At 37.2% G+C, this 22,256-nt stretch overlaps 1 protein-coding gene across 2 annotated transcripts; it reads right to left on the minus strand.

Annotated features, from left to right (window-relative positions):
• Nucleotides 1–18,028: 18,028 nt before the first annotated feature.
• Nucleotides 18,029–21,607, minus strand: LOC122033626 (rac-like GTP-binding protein 3). 2 transcript variants are annotated; one of them, XM_042592701.1, is made up of 8 exons: nucleotides 21,257–21,607; nucleotides 21,052–21,139; nucleotides 20,864–20,973; nucleotides 20,722–20,785; nucleotides 19,541–19,605; nucleotides 19,382–19,447; nucleotides 19,081–19,184; nucleotides 18,029–18,471 (listed from the first exon to the last, which is right to left on the minus strand). In XM_042592701.1, the coding sequence occupies exons 1-8, from the start codon at nucleotides 21,359–21,361 to the stop codon at nucleotides 18,432–18,434; spliced, it is 642 nt and encodes a 213-aa protein (XP_042448635.1). In that variant the 5' UTR covers nucleotides 21,362–21,607; the 3' UTR covers nucleotides 18,029–18,431. The 2 variants fall into 2 exon arrangements, with proteins under 2 accessions (XP_042448635.1, XP_042448627.1); XM_042592693.1 differs by having other exon boundaries at nucleotides 18,029–18,474.
• Nucleotides 21,608–22,256: the final 649 nt, after the last annotated feature.

Below are 22,256 nucleotides of genomic sequence, written 5' to 3' on the forward strand. Positions count from 1 at the left end.
TCTGTGGTTTTGGAGCTCGCAGCGAGGGAGGCTGGGAACCCTTGCTTATGAGAGAGGGATGAGCGACAGGAGGGGAACCCCTAGATCCGGCTTGAACTGGAGTTCACGGCAGAGAGGCAAAGAAATTGGGGAGGAGTGGTGGAGAAGTCGCGGCGAGAGAGGGAGGCCGAGAGAATGTTCGCTACGAGAGAGAGAGCTCACGTATCTTCGGTAAGGGAGGTCATTCTAGGCAAGAGAGGCGCTTCGACGATTCAGAGAGGAAGGAGCGGCTAAGGTTCATGGAAAGGAATGTGAGGAAGAGGGCTTAACGCATGATAATGTTGGTTGCTACTCGGAAAACCTAGAGGTTCCACTGTACAAAAATTTTGTACAAAGGTCTGAACCTTTTCCTAGCTACCATGTGTTCTTTTAAATTAAATTTTTGGATTGCCTGCGGAACTTAACACGTTTGATCCAAAACTTAATCTATTTGTTCTTTTAGGTTTTGACTTGGATCTCCTGCGGAACTTAACACGTTCGACCTAAGTCTCCTTAAGTTATTAATTCCATTAAATATTAATTTCCATAAAAGGTTCCCAGTACTAACGTGGCGAGGCACATGGCCTTCTTGGATATGGGAGCAACCACCACCGACTAGACAAAACCTTAGAAAGCTAATATTTAATTTCCTAAAATAACTTTAGGTTAACCAAAGAGAACAATCAAATCACAAGGAAAAGAAAGAAAACAAAAGAACACAACATCGAAAAACATATTCGAAATACTAGAACGTAAGTCTCTTGTATTTGGTATTATTTCCATAAACAACTAGCATGATGCGGAAATAAAAATTACTAGTTATACCTTGTAGAAAAACCTCTTGATCTTCTACCGTATTCCTCTTCTAACCTCGGACGTTGTGTGGGCAATGATCTTCTGAGACGAGAAACCACCAATCACCTTCTTCTCCTCCTAGCTAGGTTCGGCCAACAAAGAGGAAGCTTCACCAAGGAAGAAAATCAAAATACTAACCAAGCTCCAAGAGATGCTAGCTTTCTCTCCTTCTTCTTCTTCTTCTCCGAGTAGTATCCGGCCACCACAAGAGCTCCAATGGAAGAGTAGGGTTCGGCCACCACAAGAGGAAGAGAGGGAGAGGTTGGCCGGCCACACTAAGGAACAAAAGAGGGAGAGAAATAATAGATGTTGTATCTCATGAAGGCACCCTCACCCCTTCTTTTATATTCCTTGGCCTAGGCAAATTAGGAAATTTAATTACAATAAAATTTCCTCAATTTCCTTGACATGATTTAATTTAGAAAAATAAAATAAATTTTCCAAATCAATCTTCAATGGCCGGCCACATCATTGGAGAACAAATTGGACAAGTTTTAATCAACAATTAAAACTTCCTAATTTGTTTCCGGAAATTTTAAAAAATAAAATTTCTCTTTAAAATCTCTTCATGGTTGATAAAAGGAAATTTCTATAATTTTAATTTTATCAACATGTGAATAATTTTTAAAGAAAAAATAAAACATCTCTCCAATCTACAAATAAGGAAAGAGATCTAATCTCTTTCTTTAATCTTTTATAGATCTTTTACAAGAGAGATATTTTAATTTTAATTCTCTTTAAATTATATCTTCCACATAATAATAAAAATTAAAATTAAAACCTTTTTAATTTAATTTGGCCGGCCCCACTAGCTTGGGTTCAAGCCACCCAATATACCTAGGCCGGCCCTAGCTTGGTTCCCAAGCTAGCTTGGCCGGCCCCTTATTGGTGGGTATAGAAGGTGGGTATAGGTGGGTATAGAACTCTATAAATAAGAGGCTACGATAGGGACCGAGAGGAGGAGTTGGTTTTGGTCTCCTGATAAAATTAAGCATCCCGTGTTCGCCCCGAACACACAACTTAATTTTATCAATGATAATTCATTCCACTAGAGAACTATCATTGAACTACCGCACCAATCCCAAATTACATTTTGGGCTCCTTCTTATTATGAGTGTGTTAGTCTCCCTGTGTTTAAGATATCGAATGTCCACTAATTAAGTGAGTTCTTGACAACTCATTTAATTAATATCTAAGTCCAAGAGTAGTACCACTCAACCTTATTGTCATGTCGGACTAAGTCCACCTGCAGGGTTTAACATGACAATCTTTATGAGCTCCTCTTGAGGACATTATCAACCTAGTATCTCTAGGACACAGTTTCCTTCTATAATCAACAACACACACTATAAGTGATACTATTTCCCAACTTATCGGGTTTATTGATTCAACGAACTAAATCTCACCCATTGATAAATTAAAGAAATAAATATCAAATATATGTGCTTGTTATTATATTAGGATTAAGAGCACACACTTCCATAATAACTGAGGTCTTTGTTCCTTTATAAAGTCAGTATAAAAGAAACGACCTCAAATGGTCCTACTCAATACACTCTGAGTGTACTAGTGTAATTATATAGTCAAGATAAACTAATACCTAATTACACTACGACCTTCTAATGGTTTGTTCCTTTTCCATTTTGGTCGTGAGCTACTGTTTATAATTTATAAGGTACTGATAACATCATCTTCTGTATGTGACACCACATACTATGTTATCTACAATATAAATTAAACGAACAACTACAAACAAATATAGACAATTAGACCAAATGTGATTCTTTATTCATAATAAATGTTTACAAAGCTTAGGCTTTCAGTATATACTCCAACAGATAAAACTTTTATACGCTCTGCGTTATTTGCCTTCACACGGATGAAGTGGAACACGCCACATCAGCTTGTCACACCAAAATCGCAAGCTAGTTTCTCGGACTCAGTGAAAGTCGTCTAGCAATCATTCACGAATGGTGTCTGCAGGGTATCACCATTGTATATAATAGTCGATTGGCAGTATTCTAGAGCCTACCTAGACAAGAGTCGATGATAGTATTCCAGAGCCGATCCAGTAGTATTTCAGGGTCAACCTCGACGAGAGATGACTAGCAGTATTCCAGAGCCGACCGGTAGTATTCCAAGGCCGACCTAGACTAGAGCCAATCGATAGTATTCTATGGGCGACCCTGACCAAAGCCGACCAGTAGTATTTTAGGGTTGACCTAGACTAGAGCCGATCTACAGTATTCCAGAGCCGACCCAGTAGTATTCCAGGGCCAACCTAGTGTTGGTTGCTACTCGGAATACTGTCCTAGTTCCCATGTACAAAAATTTGTACAAGCATAGAACTATTCTAGCTACCCATGTGCTCTACTAAAGTTAAATTTAGATTGCAAATGATGCTTAACATTATTAATCCAAATTGTCCTTCAAAAGTTAAACTTGGATTGGAAACGATACTTAACATTTTTACTCCAAGTTTAACCGATGTGATCTTCCTAAGTTAAACCATATTACAGAAGTTAATCAAATATTTATTTCAAAAATTGGATTTCAGGTTAAACATGGCGAGGTACTAGGCCTTCTTGGGTATGGGTGTTGGTTGCTACTCGGAAAACCTAGAGGTTCCACTGTACAAAAATTTGTACAAAGGTCTGAACCTTTTCCTAGCTACCATGTGTTCTTTTAAATTAAATTTTGGATCGCCTGCGGAACTTAACACGTTTGATCCAAAACTTAATCTATTAGAGCTCCAAGCAATAGAGAGTTTCGGCCACCACAAAGAGGAAGAGGAGAAGAGATGATGGCCGGCCACAACACCAAGGAAAAGAGGGAGAGAAAATAATAGAGGTTGTGTCTTTTGAAAGCACCCTCACCCCTTCTTTTATATTCTTTGGCCTAGGCAAATTAAGAAATTTAATTACAATAATATTTCCTCAATTTCCTTGACATGATTTAATTGAGAAAAATAAAATAAAATTTCCCCAATTGAAATCTTATGGCCGGCCACATCAATGAAAACAAATTGGACAAGTTTCAATCAACAATTAAAACTTCCTAATTTGTTTCCGGAAATTTTAAAAAATAAAATTTCTCTTCAAAATCTCTTCATGGTTGATAAAAAGGAAATTTCTATAATTTTAATTTTACAACATGTGAATAATTTTTAAAGAGAAAATAAAATATCTCACCAATCTACAAATAAGGAAAGAGATCTAATCTCTTTCTTTAATCTTTTGTAGATCTTTTACAAGAGAGATATTTTAATTTTAATTCTCTTTAATAAATTATATCTTCCACATTATAAAAATTAAAATTAAATTTCTTTTTTAATTTAATTTGGCCGGCCCCCACTAGCTTGGGTTCAAGCTAGGGTCGGCCACCCAATCTTATACCTAGGCTGGCCCTAGCTTGGTTCCCAAGCTAGCTTGGCCGACCCCTTATTGGTGGGTATATAAGGTGGGTATAGGTGGGTATAGTACTCTATAAATAAGATGCTACGATAGGGACCGAGAGGAGGAATTGGTTTTGGTCTCCCGATAAAATTAAGCATCCCGTGTTCGCCCCGAACACACAACTTAATTTTATCAATAATAATTCATTCCACTAGAGAACTATTATTGAACTACCGCACCAATCCCAAATTACATTTTTGGGCTCCTTCTTATTATGAGTGTGTTAGTCTCCCTGTGTTTAAGATATCGAATGCCCACTAATTAAGTGAGTTACTGACAACTCATTTAATTAATATCTTAGTCCAAGAGTAGTATCACTCAACCTTATCGTCATGTCGGACTAAGTCCACCTGTAGGGTTTAACATGACAATCCTTATGAGCTCCTCTTGAGGACATTATCAACCTAGTATCTCTAGGACACAGTTTCCTTCTATAATCAACAACACACACTATAAGTGATACCATTTCCCAACTTATCGGATTTATTGATTCATCGAACTAAATCTCACCCATTGATAAATTAAAGAAATAAATATCAAATATATGTGCTTGTTATTATATTAGGATTAAGAGCACACACTTCCATAATAACTGAGGTCTTTGTTCCTTTATAAAGTCAGTATAAAAGAAACGACCTCAAATGGTCCTACTCAATACACTCTGAGTGTACTAGTGTAATTATATAGTCAAGATAAACTAATACCTAATTACACTACGACCTTCTAATGGTTTGTTCCTTTCCATTTTGGTCGTGAGCTACTGTTTATAATTTATAAGGTACTGATAACATTATCTTCTGCATGTGACACCACATACTATGTTATCTACAATATAAATTAATTGAACAACTACAACTAAATGTAGACAATTTGACCAAATGTGATTCTTTATTCATAATGAATGTTTACAAAGCTTAGGCTTTCAGTATACACTCCAACAATGGGATCATCCACCACTTCCTAGACAAAACCTTTAAAAGAAATCAGATATTTAACTTCTTACAGTAAACTAGATTTAACTACAGAGATCTCAATAGAAAGACAATATCGAAACATGAAATTGAAACACAAAATCGATAACAAAAATGATAACATAAAATCGATAGCCTCTTGTGTTTGGTTTTTCAAGATCTATACAAAGAACATGAACTAGTTATGATGCAGAAATAAATAACTAGTTATACCTTTCTTTGTAACTTATAGACCTCTTGATCTTCTGTTATATTCCTCTCCTCCTCTTGGACGTCGTGTGGGCGACGATCTACCAAGATGAAATCCACCCAAGCTCCTTCTTTTCCTCCAAAACTCTTGAGCCACCAAGGGATGCCAAAATAGGAAACTTTCTTCCTTTCTTCTCCTTCTTCTTCTCCTTCTAGTAACCGACCACCTATGTAGAGTCTTCTCCTTTTTCCTTCAAGTTTCGGCCACCAAGGAATATGGATGCCGACCTTAGAAAGAAGAGAAGAAGGAAGGTGTCACTGGCCTTAAGAAGAGGAAAAGGAGAGGGGAGAGGGCCGACCACACCAAGGAAAAGAGAGAGGGCTCTTGGTTGTCTCTCATGAGGCACCCTCTCCTTCTCTTTTATAATCCTTGGTCAAGGCAAAAAAGGAAATTTTTAAACATAATTAAAACTTCCTTATTTGTGGATTCCCTTTAAAAAAAGGAAATTTTAACAACAATTAAAATCTCTCTTTTCTAAATTTCCTATTGTACATGGCAATAAAGGAAAGTTTTAAAATTAATTTCTCTCTTTTTAAAACATGGTTACAAAAAGGAAAGTTTTATCAAAAATTAAAATATCTCTTTTAAACATTATACATAACTACAAATAAGGAAAGATTTTAACAAAATTAAAATCTCTCTTTAATCTTTTGTAGATAGCTATAAAAGGAAAGATTTTAAAATTTTAAAACTCTCTTTTAAAACCATGAGGATGTCTATAAAAGGAAAGTTTTTAACAAAATTAAAATCTTTCTTTTAACCATTGTAGATAACTACAAAAAAGGAAAAATGTAACAAAATAAAATCTCTCTTTTAACCATTGTATATTACTACAAATAAGGAAAGATTTAACAAAATTTTGTTTACAAAACTTCCTTTACAAAACTTCCTTTTATTTTACTTTGGCCGACCCCATGCTTGGTCACCAAGCATGGCTTGGCCGACCCCTACTTGGGCTCCATGAAGGGCTTGGCCGACCCTAGCTTAGGCTCTAAGCTTGGCTTGGTCGGCCACAACAAGATGGGTAAGAAGGTTGGCTTTAAGTGGATATAAGACTTTATAAATAAGAGGCTACAACAGGGACCGAGAGGAGGAATTGGTTATTGTTGGAACCTCAAGGTGTTTTGATGTGATCAAACAAGCTAAGTTAGGTCCTGTATTTGTTTAACCCTTGTGTCTAAGTGTGCAGTAGCTTAGGAACACAGGAAGACGAGCGGAAGACACGGCTAGCGAGAAGGACGGCACGGAGAGAGAGCCGGGGGCTCGGTGCGTCCGAGGGACGAGGTGACCGCGGAAGAGTACACCGGTGGACGAGAAGAACGTGCGCGGCATTCGAGGGACGAGAAATCGGGAAGGAAGGCTGCTCGAGGAGAAGGCCGGAACTTGAGTTCGGGTGAGTCCTATTCCGGATGGCCGAGATCACCCAAGCTAGTGGAGCCGGAGCGAACAAGACCCGGACCGAGACGAGCTGAACCGGAGGCAAAAAAGTCAACGTTGTTGACTTTGGGCTCCGAGGCGCCCAGAACCCTTCCGGGCGCCCGGACCTGGATTTTGACCAGGATCATGTCAAACACGATCTGATCATTGGGGGATAAAATTTTATCCCCCCCTGGGCACCCGGAACCCATTTGGGGCACCTCGACCAGTGCTATAAATATAGTACTGATCTACACAGTCAGAACAACTTACTTGTAATCAGTTTTCTCTGTGCTTTCAATTCTGTTTCTTTTATTTGTGCTATCAACGCTGTAAAGAGGCTACTCCGCCCGAAGGAGATAAACAGATAGTGTGCTTACTTTCCTTGGATTAGCAATCCCCTGATTGCAAACCAAGTAAATCTCTTGTGTCTGCTCTTTTCTTTTAGTCTCTTAGTTTAATTATTACAAGTGTCTTTTAAATTAGTTGAATATCCGAGAAAGGTTTTGTGTTTATTCTTGTAGGGCAATTCACCCCTCCCCTCTTGCTGACCTCTAAAGGGACCTACAAGTGGTATCAGAGCAAGGCGCTTCAGGAGGACTAACCGTCAATTGAAGCAACGAGATGGCCGGACCAAGCATCGTTCCACCAAAATTCGAGGGGGACTTCGCAGACTGGAAGCGACGTATGGAGGTATTCCTAAGAACTGATTTTGAAATTTGGTTTATTATGAAATATGATTTTGTAGCTCCAATGAATCAAGATGGAGAAGAAAAAGAAGAGAGCCACTGGACAAAGAAGGAGCAGAATGAGTCTGTAGCAAACAGCCATGCGGAATATCACCTGCTGAGCGTGTTGCCGCCTCAAGAGGTCAACACCATCGGAAGCTATTCATCTGCCAAAGAACTCTGGGAGAAGTTCCTGGAACTCCACAAAGGCACGTCCGAAGCGAAGCTCGCTAAAAGAGACATCCTCCGGAACAAGCTAATGAACATCCGACTGGAGAAAGGTGAGAAGGTAGCTAGTCTACACGCAAAGGTAAAAGAACTGATTACTGGTCTCGAGAACCTCGGAGAAACGGTAACAAATCGAGAAACAATACGCTACGCACTCAACGCGCTTCCCAGAACATCAGATTGGACATCAATTGTCGACGCCTACTACATTTCGAAAGACCTGGAGGTAAGTACTCTAGAAGAACTGTTCTCCACTCTTGAATTGCATGAAACCAGGTGTGCAGGAACAAAGGAATCAAGCCAGATGATTGCGCTAAACGCAACCAAAAGGGATGAACCCGAGTCAGACTCAGAGGATGATCAGGAAGCATACATGGTAAGAAACTTTAAAAAGTTTTTTAGAGCTAATAAATTTAAAGAAATGTAGAATAAAAAGAATCCAAGAAATAGAAGAAAAGTGTGCTACTACCAGTGTCAAAAGGAAGGACACTTAAGAGAGGATTGCCCAGAACTAAAGAAGGACAAAATAAAGACACCCAAGAAACACAAGAACCTAAAAGCCACTTGGGACGACACTTCCTCATCTGAGTCCGAGATTCAAGAATATGCGGGGATTGCACTGATAGCAAGCTACGAAAGACAAAGTACATCAGAACCCAGCATCGATGAAGGGGGAGCGACCTCAGATGGAAGTAGCGAAGCAGGGGGAGATTCAGGCTTTAAGTCTGATATGGTAAGTGAGGTATGCCTCTTACCCCCTGATGAACTTTATTTTGGTATTAAGGCAATGGCTAAATCCATGTATAAATTAGAAAATAAAAATACCAAATTAGAAAATGAAATTCTAGAAATAAAAAGAATTTTGGCAAAATCATGTCTTATAGAGGATTTTGAAAAATTAAAAATTGAAAATGAAAAACTAAAAGAAGAAATAAAAATATTGAAAAAAATCTAATGGTTCAAATATTTCTACTTTTAGAAATTATAGAGGTTTAAATTGGTATTATAGATTTCACCAAAGTCAAATTAGAAATATATCAAAAATCTATGTACCTAGGAAATACTTGGTTAATCCTGTAGGTAGGAACCTCTACTGGGTTCCAAAAACCTGTTTAATTTAAAATTAAAATCAGATTTAGCATTTTCAGCAAGGAAATTAAACAACTAATTTCATTATGAGGTTTTCTCTAAGGAAGTGGTCGTTGCTCTAATAACCAAGAAGGCCTAGTGCCTCGCCACGACCTGGAAGCCAAGTATCGAAATGAAAAGTTTAATTGACTAACTGAAAAAGCATTAATTTAAATTACTTAATGCTTTAAAAGAGTTATTCAATTTGTGTTAGAAAATATATTTTTTTTTAACTTGACTTAGAATTTTTTTTAGAAATTGTTTATGAAAGTTAACTTGGAATATTTTTTTTGCCTTAAAATTTTTTAAAATATATATATATATATATATATATATATATATATATATATATATATATATATATATATATATATATATATATATATTGACTAAGAATTTTTTTAATGTTGCCTTATAATTTTTTCTCAATATTAACTTAGAATTTTTTTAAGAAATTTTTTTTTAGGAAATGTTGAAATAAGTTTCAAACTTAAATTTTTTTTTTATGACTGTTTTTATCTGAAAAATATTTTACTTAAACTTTTCTCGTAAGAAAAATTCTGAAGAGTGTCTTTACTTAGACATTTTTAAAATATTTTACACTTAAAGTTTTTCTTAATTTACCTTAGACTTGTTTATAACCCCAATTTTTATGTGATCAAAGGGGGAGGTAATATACTTTTTCAATTGAAAAATATTTGGACTTATTTGAATATAAATTGTTTCTATTGCATATGTTTACCCTAACTTAACTTGGGTTGCTCACATCAAAAAGGGGGAGATTGTTGGAATCCTAAGGTGTTTTGATGTGATCAAACAAGCTAAGTTAGGTCCTGCGTTTGTTTAACCCTTGTGTCTAAGTGTGCAGGAGCTTAGGAACACAGGAAGACGAGCGGAAGACGCGGCTAGTGAGAAGGACGACACGGAGAGAGAGCCGACGGGCTCGGTGCGTCCGAGGGACGAGGTGACCGTGGAAGAGTACACCGGTGGACGAGAAGAACGTGTGCGGCGTTCGAGGGACGAGAAACCGGGAAGGAAGGCTGCTCGAGGAGAAGGCCGGAACTTGGGTTCGGGTGAGCCCTATTCCGGATGGCCGAGATCACCCAAGCTAGCGGAGCCGGAGCGAACAAGACCCGGACTGAGACGAGCTGAACCGGAGGTGAAAAAGTCAACGTTGTTGACTTTGGGCTCCGGGGCGCCCGGAGCCCTCCGGGGTGCCCGGAACCCTTCTGGGTGCCCGGACTTGGATTTTGACCAGGATCACGTCAAACGCGATCTGATTGTTGGGGGATAAAATTTTATCCCCCCTTGGGCGCCCGAACCCATTTGGGGCGCCCCGACCAGTGCTATAAATATAACACTGATCTACACAGTCAGAACAACTCACTTGTAATCAGTTTTCTCTGTGCTTTCAATTCTGTTTCTTTTATTTGTGCTGTCAACGCTGTAAAGAGGCTACTCCGCCCGAAGGAGATAAACAGATAGTGCACTTACTTTCCTTGGATTAGTAATCCCCTGATTGCAAACCAAGTAAATCTCTTGTGTCTGTTCTTTTCTTTTAGTCTCTTAGTTTAATTATTACAAGTATCTTTTAAATTAGTTGAATATTCGAGAAAGGTTTTGTGTTTATTCTTGTAGGGCAATTCACCCCTCCCCTCTTGCCGGCCTCTAAAGGGACCTACAGTTTTGGTCTTCCGATGAGCTTGAGCTTCCCATGTTCGTCCCGAACACCCAACTTAAGTTTATCAATAATAACTCATACTACTAAAGAGTTATTATTGCACTACCGCACTAATCCCATATTACAATATAGGTTCCTTCTTATCATAAGTGTGTTAGTCTTCGTGTGTTTAAGATATCGAATGTCCACTAATTAAATGAGTTACTGACAACTCACTTAATTAATATCTAGTCCCAAGAGTAGTACCACTCAATCTTATTGTCATGTCGGACTAAATCCACCTGTAGGATTTACATGACAATCTTTATGAGCTCCTCAAGGGGACATCATCAACCTAAATTACTAGGACACGGTTTCATTCTATAATCAACAACACATCATATAAATAATGTCATTTCCCAACTTATTGGGCATATTGATTTAACGAACTAAATCATACCCTTTGATAAATTAAAGAAATAAATATTAAGTATACGTACTTGTTATTATATCATGATTAAGAATACACACTTCCATAATAACAGAGATTTTGTTCTTTTATGTAGTCAGTATAAAAAGAAACTACCTCAAATGATCATGCTCAATGCACTCATAGTGTACTAGTGTAATTTTATAGTCAAGATAAACTAACACCAAATTACACTACAACCACTCTAATAGTTTGCCTCATTCCATTTTGGTTGTGAGCTACTATTTATAATTTATAAGAAACTGATAACATGATCTTCTGTGTGTCACCTCACACCATATTATCTACAATATAAATTAAATGGACAACTACACTTAGCATAAATGTAGACTTTTGACCAATGTGATTCTTATAAATGTTTATACAAAAGCTAGGCTTTTAGTATACATCATAACACCTAGACCAGAGTCGACGGGTAGTCTTTTAGGGCTGACCTAGACCAAAGCATCCAACATGCTAGTCTTCTTGGCCTAGTTGAGCTTGTTGATGTAGCTGGACCGAAAAGAGGGAAGTGAATTACTTGTTAAAAGAAAACTTTCTCGTCCTTTCAACCTATATTAGTAGCACAATTAAATTAACAAAATTGAACAACTAAAAAATTTTACGGATGAGTTACTTGGTTACAACTTAGGTGGTTGTTAATCTAAAACAAATGAAAGCACTAAAAATCTCCTTCATTAAAGGCAAAGAAGCCTCTTACACTCTTTGAATGCTCAGAAATAAGTTAAAAAATGAATACCACAGTTGTCGAATATTTTCTAGGTCCATGAGTCTTTTTATAGCCTTTGGAAAATATTATCCGCAGCTTGAAGGTGCCTTCAAAATGGTCCAAGGCACCTTCCATCATATAAATCTTATCCCTGAGGATAAAACATTATCCTCAAGTAAGAGCTAGGTAAGGGGCCTTCCAAGCCATGGAAGGCGCCTTCCATAAGACAGATCAATTCTCAAAGGTTAATTGCGTGGTTGATGCTCCGGCTAATCGAAGTTGAGCTCACCCGAACCCAATTCCGACATTCTCCTCGAGCAGACTTCCTTTCCAGCTTCTCGTCCCTCGAACGTCGCTCACGCCCTTCTCGTCCACCGGTGTACTCTTCTGCAGCATCTCGTCCCTCAGATGCACCAAGCCCGTAGGCTCCTTTTTCGTACCATCCTTCTCACTAGCTACGTCTTCCGCTCGACTTCTTGTGTTCCTAAGCTTCTGCACACTTAGACATAAGGATAAAATATACATGACCTAACTTAACTTGGTTGACCTACTACATGTACTAACAATTTCTCCATTTTTGATGTGCATCAACTCAAGTTAAAGTTAAGATTAAACAAAAAATAATAACATGATGAATGAATTAAGCAAATATCGCAATTAGAATAAAATATTGTAATGAATTAAGCAAGTCAATAAAATTGCAAAATTTGTACACTGATAAAAGTCTTACTACTCTCCCTTAACTTGTACTTATATCTCCCCCTTTGATCACATCAAAAAAAAATTAGGAAAGTTAAAATAAACTGTTAGAAAATTTTGAAATATTTTCTAGAGGTACCTAATAAGAATTATCAGTAAGCTAATATTTTTTAGAAATAAAATTCAAAAATATTCTATTTTTATTAATTAATCGTATATTTTGATAAAAATAATTTAGAAATTAGTTTAACGAACAGAATTAATTTATTTTATCAAAAAATATTACGTTTTATCACAGAAAGATAAAATTTTTCAAAAATAAGTCTACAGAGTATTTTTAATTTTAAACATACCTTTTCATTGAAATATATATATATATAGAAAATATTTTAATGAAAAATAAAATTTTAAAAATTTTCTATTTATAGATTAAATCATCAGATAGCATAGAAAAAAATTCAACTCAAAGTACAAAAAGTAGACATTTAAATGATTTGTTTAAACACTGTGAAAGATAAAATATATTAAAATTTAAAGCATGCATAAAATTAACTTTAAATTATACTAGATATGATTTGGGAATCCAATATAAATTATTTCCTACTAGATTAATCATAAATTTTAGTGGAACATAATTTTTAGGAATTTTTCTAATTTACCCCCTATGGTTCTTGATATACTAGTTTAGCCCTTTGTAATTTCTAGAATTTAAGTTTCGTACATCTTTCGTAGTTGAACATGCATAGTCATTTTTCAAAGATTCTATTTGTTCTTTTAATTTTTAATTTTCTATTTTTACGTTATCAAATATCTCTAAGGGGCATGACTTTGCTAAGTTTAATTTTAACCTAGCATTATATTTTTCTAATTGTACTATGTTCTTTGAAAGTATTTTAATAAATTGAAAGACTGTTTGGGAAAAAGTGCGCGTACCTCACTTACCTCGTGTTCTGATGCTCCCTCTTCATCACAGCTTTCTTCTGAAGATCCTCCCCCTTCGTTGATGCTCATTTCTGAGGAACTTTCGGTGTCCCTCTGATGGTCTGTCATTAGTGTTAGTCTGGTGTAAGCTTCAATTTCGAACTCGGAGGATGAAGATGCATCCCACGTAGCTTTCAAGTTCTTGTGCTTTGACTTTATTGGTCTGTTGTCTTTGTCTTTGTCTTTTTTCTTTAGTTTAGAGCAATCGTTCTTGATGTGCCCTTCTTCTTGGCAGTTGTGGCACTGAACCTTTCTTTTTCTTCGAAAGTATTTTTTCGCCTGTAACTTATTACATTTATTAGATTTAATAAACTTGCTAAACTTTCTCACCAATAATACTGTTTCATCTTCGACGATTGATTCTTCGGAGTTTAGATCTGGTTAGCCTTTTTGGTTAGCTTTTAGTGCTATGTTGTGGGCAATCTTTTCTTCTTTGTTTTGTGAGTTTGAACATCTTAATTCATGAAGTTCAAAAGTAGAAAATAGATTTTCTAATGAACTAACTTCGAGGTCTTTAGATATATAAAATGAGTCGACTATGAAAGTCCACTCGAGTCTCTTAGGAAATGTATTTAAAGCGTACCTTAATGAATCTCGGTTTGTTACATTTTCTTCGAGATTCATGAGTCCGGTGATGAGTTATTTGATCCTCGAGTACAACTGTGCGACTATTTTGTCTTCTTCCATCTAGAGGTTTGTTAGTTGGTTCCGGAGCAGGTCCTGTCTCGTGAACTTTGCTTCGGATGTTCTTTCATGTAGCTCTAGGAATTTTTCCCAAAGTTTCTTTGCTAATTTATAATCTTCGATCTGATTGACTTCTAGGGGTGGAAGTACATTTAGCAGGTGGAACTCGGCTCGTCCATTCGCTATAAAGTCAGCTTGATCCTTTTTGGTCCATTGGTACTCTTCTTTTTCGACTCCTTGTTGATCTTTAGGGGCTACAAAACTATATTTAAGAATTAAGAGTAATTCAAAGTCTATTTTAAAAAATACCTTCATCTGTTTTTTCTATGTCACGAAATCCCATCGAACTTCGGCAGGTAGATTGTCGGTCCGACCATTGTCTCGGTGTTTCAGCCGGCGGTTAGTCCTTCTAAGGTGTTCTAGCTCTGATACCACTTGTTGGTACAACGGGACCGACAAGAGAAGGTGAATTACCTGTTAAAAAAAAACTTCCTCATCCTTTCAACCCAAATTAGTAGCACAATTAAATTAACGAAATTGAACAACTAAAAAAAATTAAAAGATGCGAAAGAGTTACTTGGTTACAACCTAGGTAATTATTAATCCAAGACAAATGAAAGCACTAAAAATATCTTTTGTTGAAGGAGGAGAAGCCTCTAACACTCTTTGAATGCTCAGAAATAAGCTAGGAAATGAATACTACAGTTGTTAAATATTTCCTAGGTCTAGGGGTCTTTTTATAGCCCTTGAAAAATGTTATCCGTGGCTCGAAGGCACCTTCAACATGGTCCAAAGCGCCTTCCATCGGATAAATCTTATCCCCGAGGATAAAACATTATTCTTGGGTAACGGCTAGGGAAGGCACCTTCCATAGGCTGGAAGGCTTCTTCGTACTATTCATCGAAGGCGCCTTCTAACCTATAGAAGACTCCTTCCATAAGGTAGATCAACTCCCAAAGGTTGATTTCTTCGCGTGGGTGATGCTCTGGCTAATCGGAGTTGAGCTCACCTAAACCCAACTCCATTCTTCTCCTCGAGCAAGCTTCCTCCCTAACTTCTCGTCACTTAAATGTCGCGCATGTCCTTCTCATCCACCAGTGTATTCTTCTGCAATATCTTATCCATCAGATACACGAAGCCAGTCGGCTCCTTTTTCCGTGTCATCCTTCTCACTAGCTATATCTTCCGCTCGACTTCTTGTATTCCTAAGCTCCTGCACACTTAGACACAAGGATCAAATACACATGACCTAACTTGGTGATCACATCAAAATTACTACGGGGTACTAACATGGCTGACTAGCCTTCCTAGTAGAGCAGAACATTCAACTGGCTAGTCTTCCTATCCTGGTCGAGCCGACTAGTCTTCCTGGTAGATCAGAGCATATGACCTATCTGTCTTCCTAACTTGGTCGAACCGACCAGTTTTCCTAGCAGAGCAGAGTATCCAACCCGCCAGTCTTCCGACCTGGTCGAGCTGACCAGTCTTCCTGGCAAAGTTGGTCAAGCCGACCAATCTTCTTGGCCGATGCGACTAGTCTTCCTAGCCGAGTATAGCAAAGCAGACCACTAGGCCCATTAACCCTTTTGTCTCATTTACTAACATCTAGACAAGGGTCACATGACACTCTGATATTTTTATTTGGACATGACCCTCTGACACCTAGACAAGGGTATTATGACCTTCTGACACCTTTTGTCTTGACATGACCTCCTATAAAAAGCCCTACTCCCATAAGCCAAAGGGAGGAGGGAGGGGACTCCTTGCTACATACACTTATCTTTGTTATGCTCTGCACTGTTCATCTTCTTATTCTTGGCATCATCGGAAATTGACTTGAGCGTCGGAGTGGACGACCGGGGTAGCTCGGTTTCCATTCTAACCACTCCTTTGCTCTTTCACTCTCCTCAAGCTCTTCCGGCGACGGGGGACAACTCACCTGCCTCCTCCTGACTCCTAGCTAGAAGTCCTTCCGCCGTCAACATCCCTATCCTCTCATCGTCCATCGACTCACCTGTCTACTTGGTTCCCCTGGCTCCACGCTGTCCTCCGGCCCTGTGCCGTCCTCCAGCTCTGTACCACCCTTCAACTTTATATCATTGCCTCCAGCTCCGTACCACCCTCCGACTCTACGCCATTGCCTCTAGCTCTGTGTCGTCCTTTGGCTTTGTGCTACCCTCCGACTCCATGTCATCGCCTCCTGCTCCGTGTCACTTCCGATCCGTTCTTACAGACTTGGTATACTTTACATTCAGTCGTTTCATTATAGTATTATTTATTTTCTTTATTTCTATCACCGGAGACTGACTTGAACGTCGGAGGAGTAGATTGGGATAGCCCCCAGTCTAATTTTTTAACAACCTTATAGGCACCATTGACCGAAGACTTTCGAACACCTTTGGTCCTTCTCGTGTTTAGGGGTCTAACAACTTAATCAATATAGAAGATAGCTCATCATCCATTTTCCCTCAAGATCATGATGACTCGGTCAATATTCTAGTTATATTATTAACTTTCTATCTGACTCAGTTTTCGGACGAGATAAATATACGTTATTTATGATCTTATTTTAATGAATTGAAGCAGTGTTTTTTTTTCTGTTCTTTGTTTTATGGATCCTCTAAGTATAATTTTACCTGCCTGTTATGATGGGCATGATGTTTTCTTCTTGTGTATTATTTCATGAGATGAGATCATCCTGATCACTATGCTATGATTGACTAAATTAGTGAAATAAGAAAATAAGTAAAATGATTCATTTTACTCTTGACATAATTGATAGGTTTCATCTGAGATCCGCTTCTTTGACTTGGTCGTCAATGCACCTAGCTTTGTAGACATAGTTTAGTTCATTGGACGTGCTTGTTGAATCGGAGCTACTCATGTAGATTGAGTCAGTTGACTCGACACATATTTTTACATTCAATATCAGCCCAGTTAATTCATCCAATTTGCCTTCAAATTCAGCTGATGGATCAGGACAGTCTACCACTTACTTGGCCTGTACATCCACTTCAACTAGTCTGGTTTAACAATCAAACTCATCCAGTCTACTTGGTCCTTTCAATCCAAAAAGTTAGCTCTATTACCACTTTACCTTATCTAAGTCAACCGTCTCAGATGGTCCATTTAGCTTAGTGATCTAATTAGCCCTTCCAAGTCAGTCAACATTCCAACTTAGTTGGTTTGATTAGCCCATCAAACCCAGCTTCAGTGGATCTCTAAAGCACTTTACCAATAGTTGAATATATCTGATCCTCTAGACTATCCAGTCTATCTCCACAAAAGAAGACATCTATAGGAGCAAAAATGATATCGCTCCCGCAGCAAGACATCGATCCTTAGGACCAGTCTTATCCACCCCATCTCGCAATTCATTTGATTTAACTTCGACTATTATCTGGGCTAGCGGGATCCATGGGATTCTGGTTCATTTAAGTTACCTCCAACTATACTCCAGGCTAGCGAGATCAATCGAATTTTGAGTCATTTGAGTGCAATTCAAATTCAAGTGTTGACAAGAGAATGAAGTGTCAGATTCATTGGATCTTTTGACTCATTAGCGTGCACTCCAAATATGCGTTGCCAAGAGTGTGTAGTGAGAAAAAGATATTCATTTGGCAATTCACATTTTCAAAAGGAAGATTCTTAAAATTTCACCACTTGATTCAAGCTCTCCAGATCAAGAATATTAAAATATGTTGAACTTTAACAATGAGCACATGTTCCTCATAAATAGATATACCAGCACCAAAATAATCACAACAATCACATTAATCACAACAATCACATTTCTAGCACGCTTATAGCATGGTTTCATTTGGTTTAAACAAATTATCTTGACACAATAAATTTTGCCTTTACAATCTCAAATTCACTCCTACTACAGGAACTCATTGACACAAACATGTTATTTCAGGTTAAACTTGAAGTTTAAACCAATTATCATTGCAAGGAAGCCTTAATTACAACAAAAGCCAATCCTATAAGTAGAAAAAACATCTACAAACCTTCAAAGTTAACATGCCCATTTTCTAAGATTGAGCAGCTTGCATATATATGGAACTCCAGCACTGTCAAACTTGATCTGATGCATTCTCAAACTTCAGCTCAGGATACAAGCATTAGGGAAAGATTTTATTAACCACTGAGAGTGCTTTCACTTGAAGCATACAAGTTTCCTACCGCATAAAACGTTCCTGCTGTGGCAATAGTAAGTTTATTCTTCAATGCAAAGGCATAAAGTTATGAGGATGATAACTTATGAGAAAAATATGAATTCGCATAATCCTTGCAAAGCCATGGAACCACATGATGCGTGCCAAATGAATTTAAACTTATCGTGTGACGAAATTTATGAGGATGATAACTTATGAGAAAAATATGAATCCGCATAATCCTTGCAGAACCATGGAACCATATGATGCGTGCCAAGTGAAGTTAAACTTATCGTGTAACAAAAAATAACGATTGATTTCTTTCCTAACCAACTTGAGCTTTTGGAATAAGTGTTAATCAATCAACTTTAGTATGGTATCATACAACTTTGTATTAAAGCAAGAGGTATTGGATTCAAGTGTTGCTTGTGAGATGATCACTTTCATATGTCAGATTTGAAACAGTCAAAATGAAGCATACCCAGCCACAGTGAAGGGAAGTTGTTAATCATATAAATATAAAGATTGATGTTTTTGTTGACCACTTTAGCTTTTATATGTGATTACTCAATCAAATATAACAAAATTAAACTTATTACTTATGCAAATACATGTTATACTGGCATGTTTGATTGAAAGGAAAATGCTTACATTAGTAAACACCTATGCCGTGGTTTTTTCTTCTTTTTGTCTTTCTTTCTGGTGGGAGGTTGAATAACTACTTTGATGGCAGCATCAAAAACTGCCTTGACATTCTGCACAAAGGGGAAAAGAAAAGTTAAGGCAATAATGAATGTGAAAACAAACTAAGAACAAAAATGAAAAATCAATAAATCAGAAACTGAAGAAAAGGTGAAAATCAAGGGTATAATTTTTCATCTTTCACAGTGTATTCTGCGGTTAGCAAGTTTTATAGGTTTTATAGATGCATGCAATGATACAAGTAAAATACCTGCTGAGTTTTTGAACTGCATTCTATGTAATATGCAGCCCCAATCTGCTTACGGAGTTCCTCTCCCTAGCATCAAGAATCATTGCAAAGAATATACATATATTGACAAATAGAGAATAGCACAAAGGCTGGTCCAGCACAGCACAAGTGGAAAAGTACCTGTGCAGTAGTAACAGGCACCATACCAGGATGATCTGTCAAATAGTACTTATCTTCACGAAGATCTATAGATAGAGAAATGAATAGCATTAGTGTTGATGGTGAAACAAGCCAACAAAGTTGAAAATTGACTCTATGATGAAGAAAATAACAACTTTATTTCAGTAAAACTATTATTGGCATTACGGAGTGTCTTTTCTTTTTTTGGTCAAAGTTTCATTGTTTATTGATTATTTACTTCAAGACAGCCAAAAACGTCAAATTGTAATGCTCGTCACTTTTATTACTTATTGAGCATTTTTTTTGTTAGGTCCCCCAGACCTGCTACAGCCAGCACTTCCAGGACTAGAAAAGTAGTGCCAAAATTTAGAGCATCAACATTGGGACCAATTTGTTTATAGGAGTTGAAGTCCTTTGTCTCCATCTATTTATTCTTAGCCTTTGTTGTCCATACTTCATTTACCTAATGGACAGACTCCGAGCACTAATCTTTAATTAACCATTACTCTTATACCTGTTTTCAGTATCTGCTCACAGCAGACAGCAATAACTCCAATTTTCTCGGTGTGGATTGTTCAGACAGATAAAAGATACGAATCCTCAGATTTAACTACAGTTTGGCATCTTTTGATTCTACAAGGTGCTAAGATAATCAAGGCAACTTTATGCCTTTCTTCATTCATGGGAAAATGGTTTTTTAAATCTTTCAATTTGGTACTATGGTTAGTTTTGTCAAAGATTTTAGGATAGTTTGCATCAGCATTCTCCAGAACCCCAAAGGATCTGCTCACCACTGATCCATCCCTAATTTTACCCTACTTAGATGCAAACCATGCAATAATGTTTTCGTTAGAGATTTTAAGCATTGTTTATAAAACAAAACTATGATTTAGAATTCCTTGCAGAGAAGCAGCGGCAAAAGATATCACAATCTGGTGTGTTCTTCCTTTTCAGCCAAAAGAGAGAGAAAGAGATGGAAGGATTTCAGTAATATTCAGTTCATTTACTAATAGAAGAGAAGCTCCACAAATGATGGCAGATCTATAGTTCATATAAAGCGAGGTTCAATGGCATTTCATAATCCATATCTGAAGATTGAAGGGGCAGAAAATCGTATTTTACAGGTAGCAAGAATTAAGACAATTGTACTAAACTGATCATTGTTCTTGTGGTTAACTTACCCAACTTAGTGCCTACCAAGACCACAGGGACTCCAGGCGCATAATGATTAAGTTCAGGTATCCACTGAAACCGTTAGCAAGAAGAATATTAGATCAAGATAAAGAACACTGAGACTGATTGCAAGTGCTTAGCCCTCATCACCTTCTTCATAACATTTTCATAGCTCGCCCGACTCACCAAGGAGAAAGCGAGCACAAAGACATCCGCCCCTCGATAGCTCAACGGCCTCAATCTGTTGTAATCCTCTTGGCCTGTTAAAAAATTCACTCAAATACTCAGGACTTCCACATCCCAAAATCAAAAGAGAGGACGAGATAGAAAAATCTCACCAGCAGTATCCCAAAGCCCTAAATTGACAGTAATTCCTTCCACGACCACGTTCGCGCTGAAGTTATCGAACACCGTCGGTATATAATCCTTCACCAAAAAAAGTAAGATCAAGAAAAAAAAAACTCGATAAAAAAGTAGAAAAAGGAAGAAGGAAAAAAAAAAGGCAAACCCTAAAAATTGCAACGAAGAAGAAGGGAGACTAACAGTTGGGAACTTGTTGCTGGTGTAGCAGATGAGCATGCAGGTCTTCCCAACAGCTCCATCCCCGACCGTCACACACTTGATGAATCTCGAAGCTGTCGACGCCATGAGCCTGGCAGGAAACCGAGCAAGAGGGGAAGAGAGAGAGAGAGAGAGAAGGGGAGAAAAGAGAGGAAAGCTGGTTGCTTTTGGGAGCAGAGCAGATGCAGATGCAGATCACATGAGGCTAATTGGCCAAAAATACCGCAGCTTTTGGTGGTTTGCGGGCAATTGGGGCTGTTCCTATGGCAGGATGCGGTGCCCCTGCGAAACTGATAGAGATGGTGAAGAGCGTGTTGGTTGCTTGCGGGAGGTGCTATAAAATAAATCCAAAGCGGTGGTTGTTAACTTAAATATGATGAGGTAGGGTTTTATTTATTTATTTTTTTAAAAAAAAATCTTCGGGCTGCAAATAAATTCACGCATGTAAATATATAATATTTTTAATATATTCATTAATTTAAACTTTTTTAGATTAATAGTAAATCTTTAAAATTAATATTAATTGCCCTCTAAGGCGAGTCTTGATGTATTCATTTGTTTTTACTTCCTCTCCAAATGACTTTAGGGCATTCACAATGGTTACAACTCTCGAAAAGTTATTTCGTTGTCATATTTATACCACGTACAAAATCCTACATATCTTTCTATTATTGAAAAAAAAAAATTCAACAACTCTTTTTAGACATCATACATTTTTCATTATATATGTTTCTTATCTCTTTTTCATATTTATATTCTATATCATTAAATTTTTATAAAATTTAAATGCATAAATTATTAATATGAAATAACATTAATAATAATAAATACATAAATATTATAGTACATCAAATAAAAGACATAATTTTAATAATATATAAAAATAAATTTTAACACATCTAATTCAATTATTTTTTTTATGTAAATGAAGTTGTTCTGGTGTCATCTAACTAATATCCTTTGTAAATTTCATAATCTTTAC

The sequence above is a fragment of the Zingiber officinale genome, chromosome 1A (genome assembly GCF_018446385.1).
Source record: "Zingiber officinale cultivar Zhangliang chromosome 1A, Zo_v1.1, whole genome shotgun sequence".
NCBI classification, from domain to species: domain Eukaryota; kingdom Viridiplantae; phylum Streptophyta; class Magnoliopsida; order Zingiberales; family Zingiberaceae; genus Zingiber; species Zingiber officinale.

Coding starts and splice junctions, on each gene's coding strand:
- LOC122033626 (XM_042592693.1), bottom strand. CDS start 21,361: ATGGCGTCGACAGCTTCGAGATTCATCAAGTGTGTGACGGTCGGGGAT. Junction 20,786..20,863: donor ATGAAAATGTTATGAAGAAG/GTGATGAGGGCT, acceptor TAACGGTTTCAG/TGGATACCTGAACTTAATCA. Junction 19,448..19,540: donor TGCCTGTTACTACTGCACAG/GTACTTTTCCAC, acceptor TCTTGATGCTAG/GGAGAGGAACTCCGTAAGCA.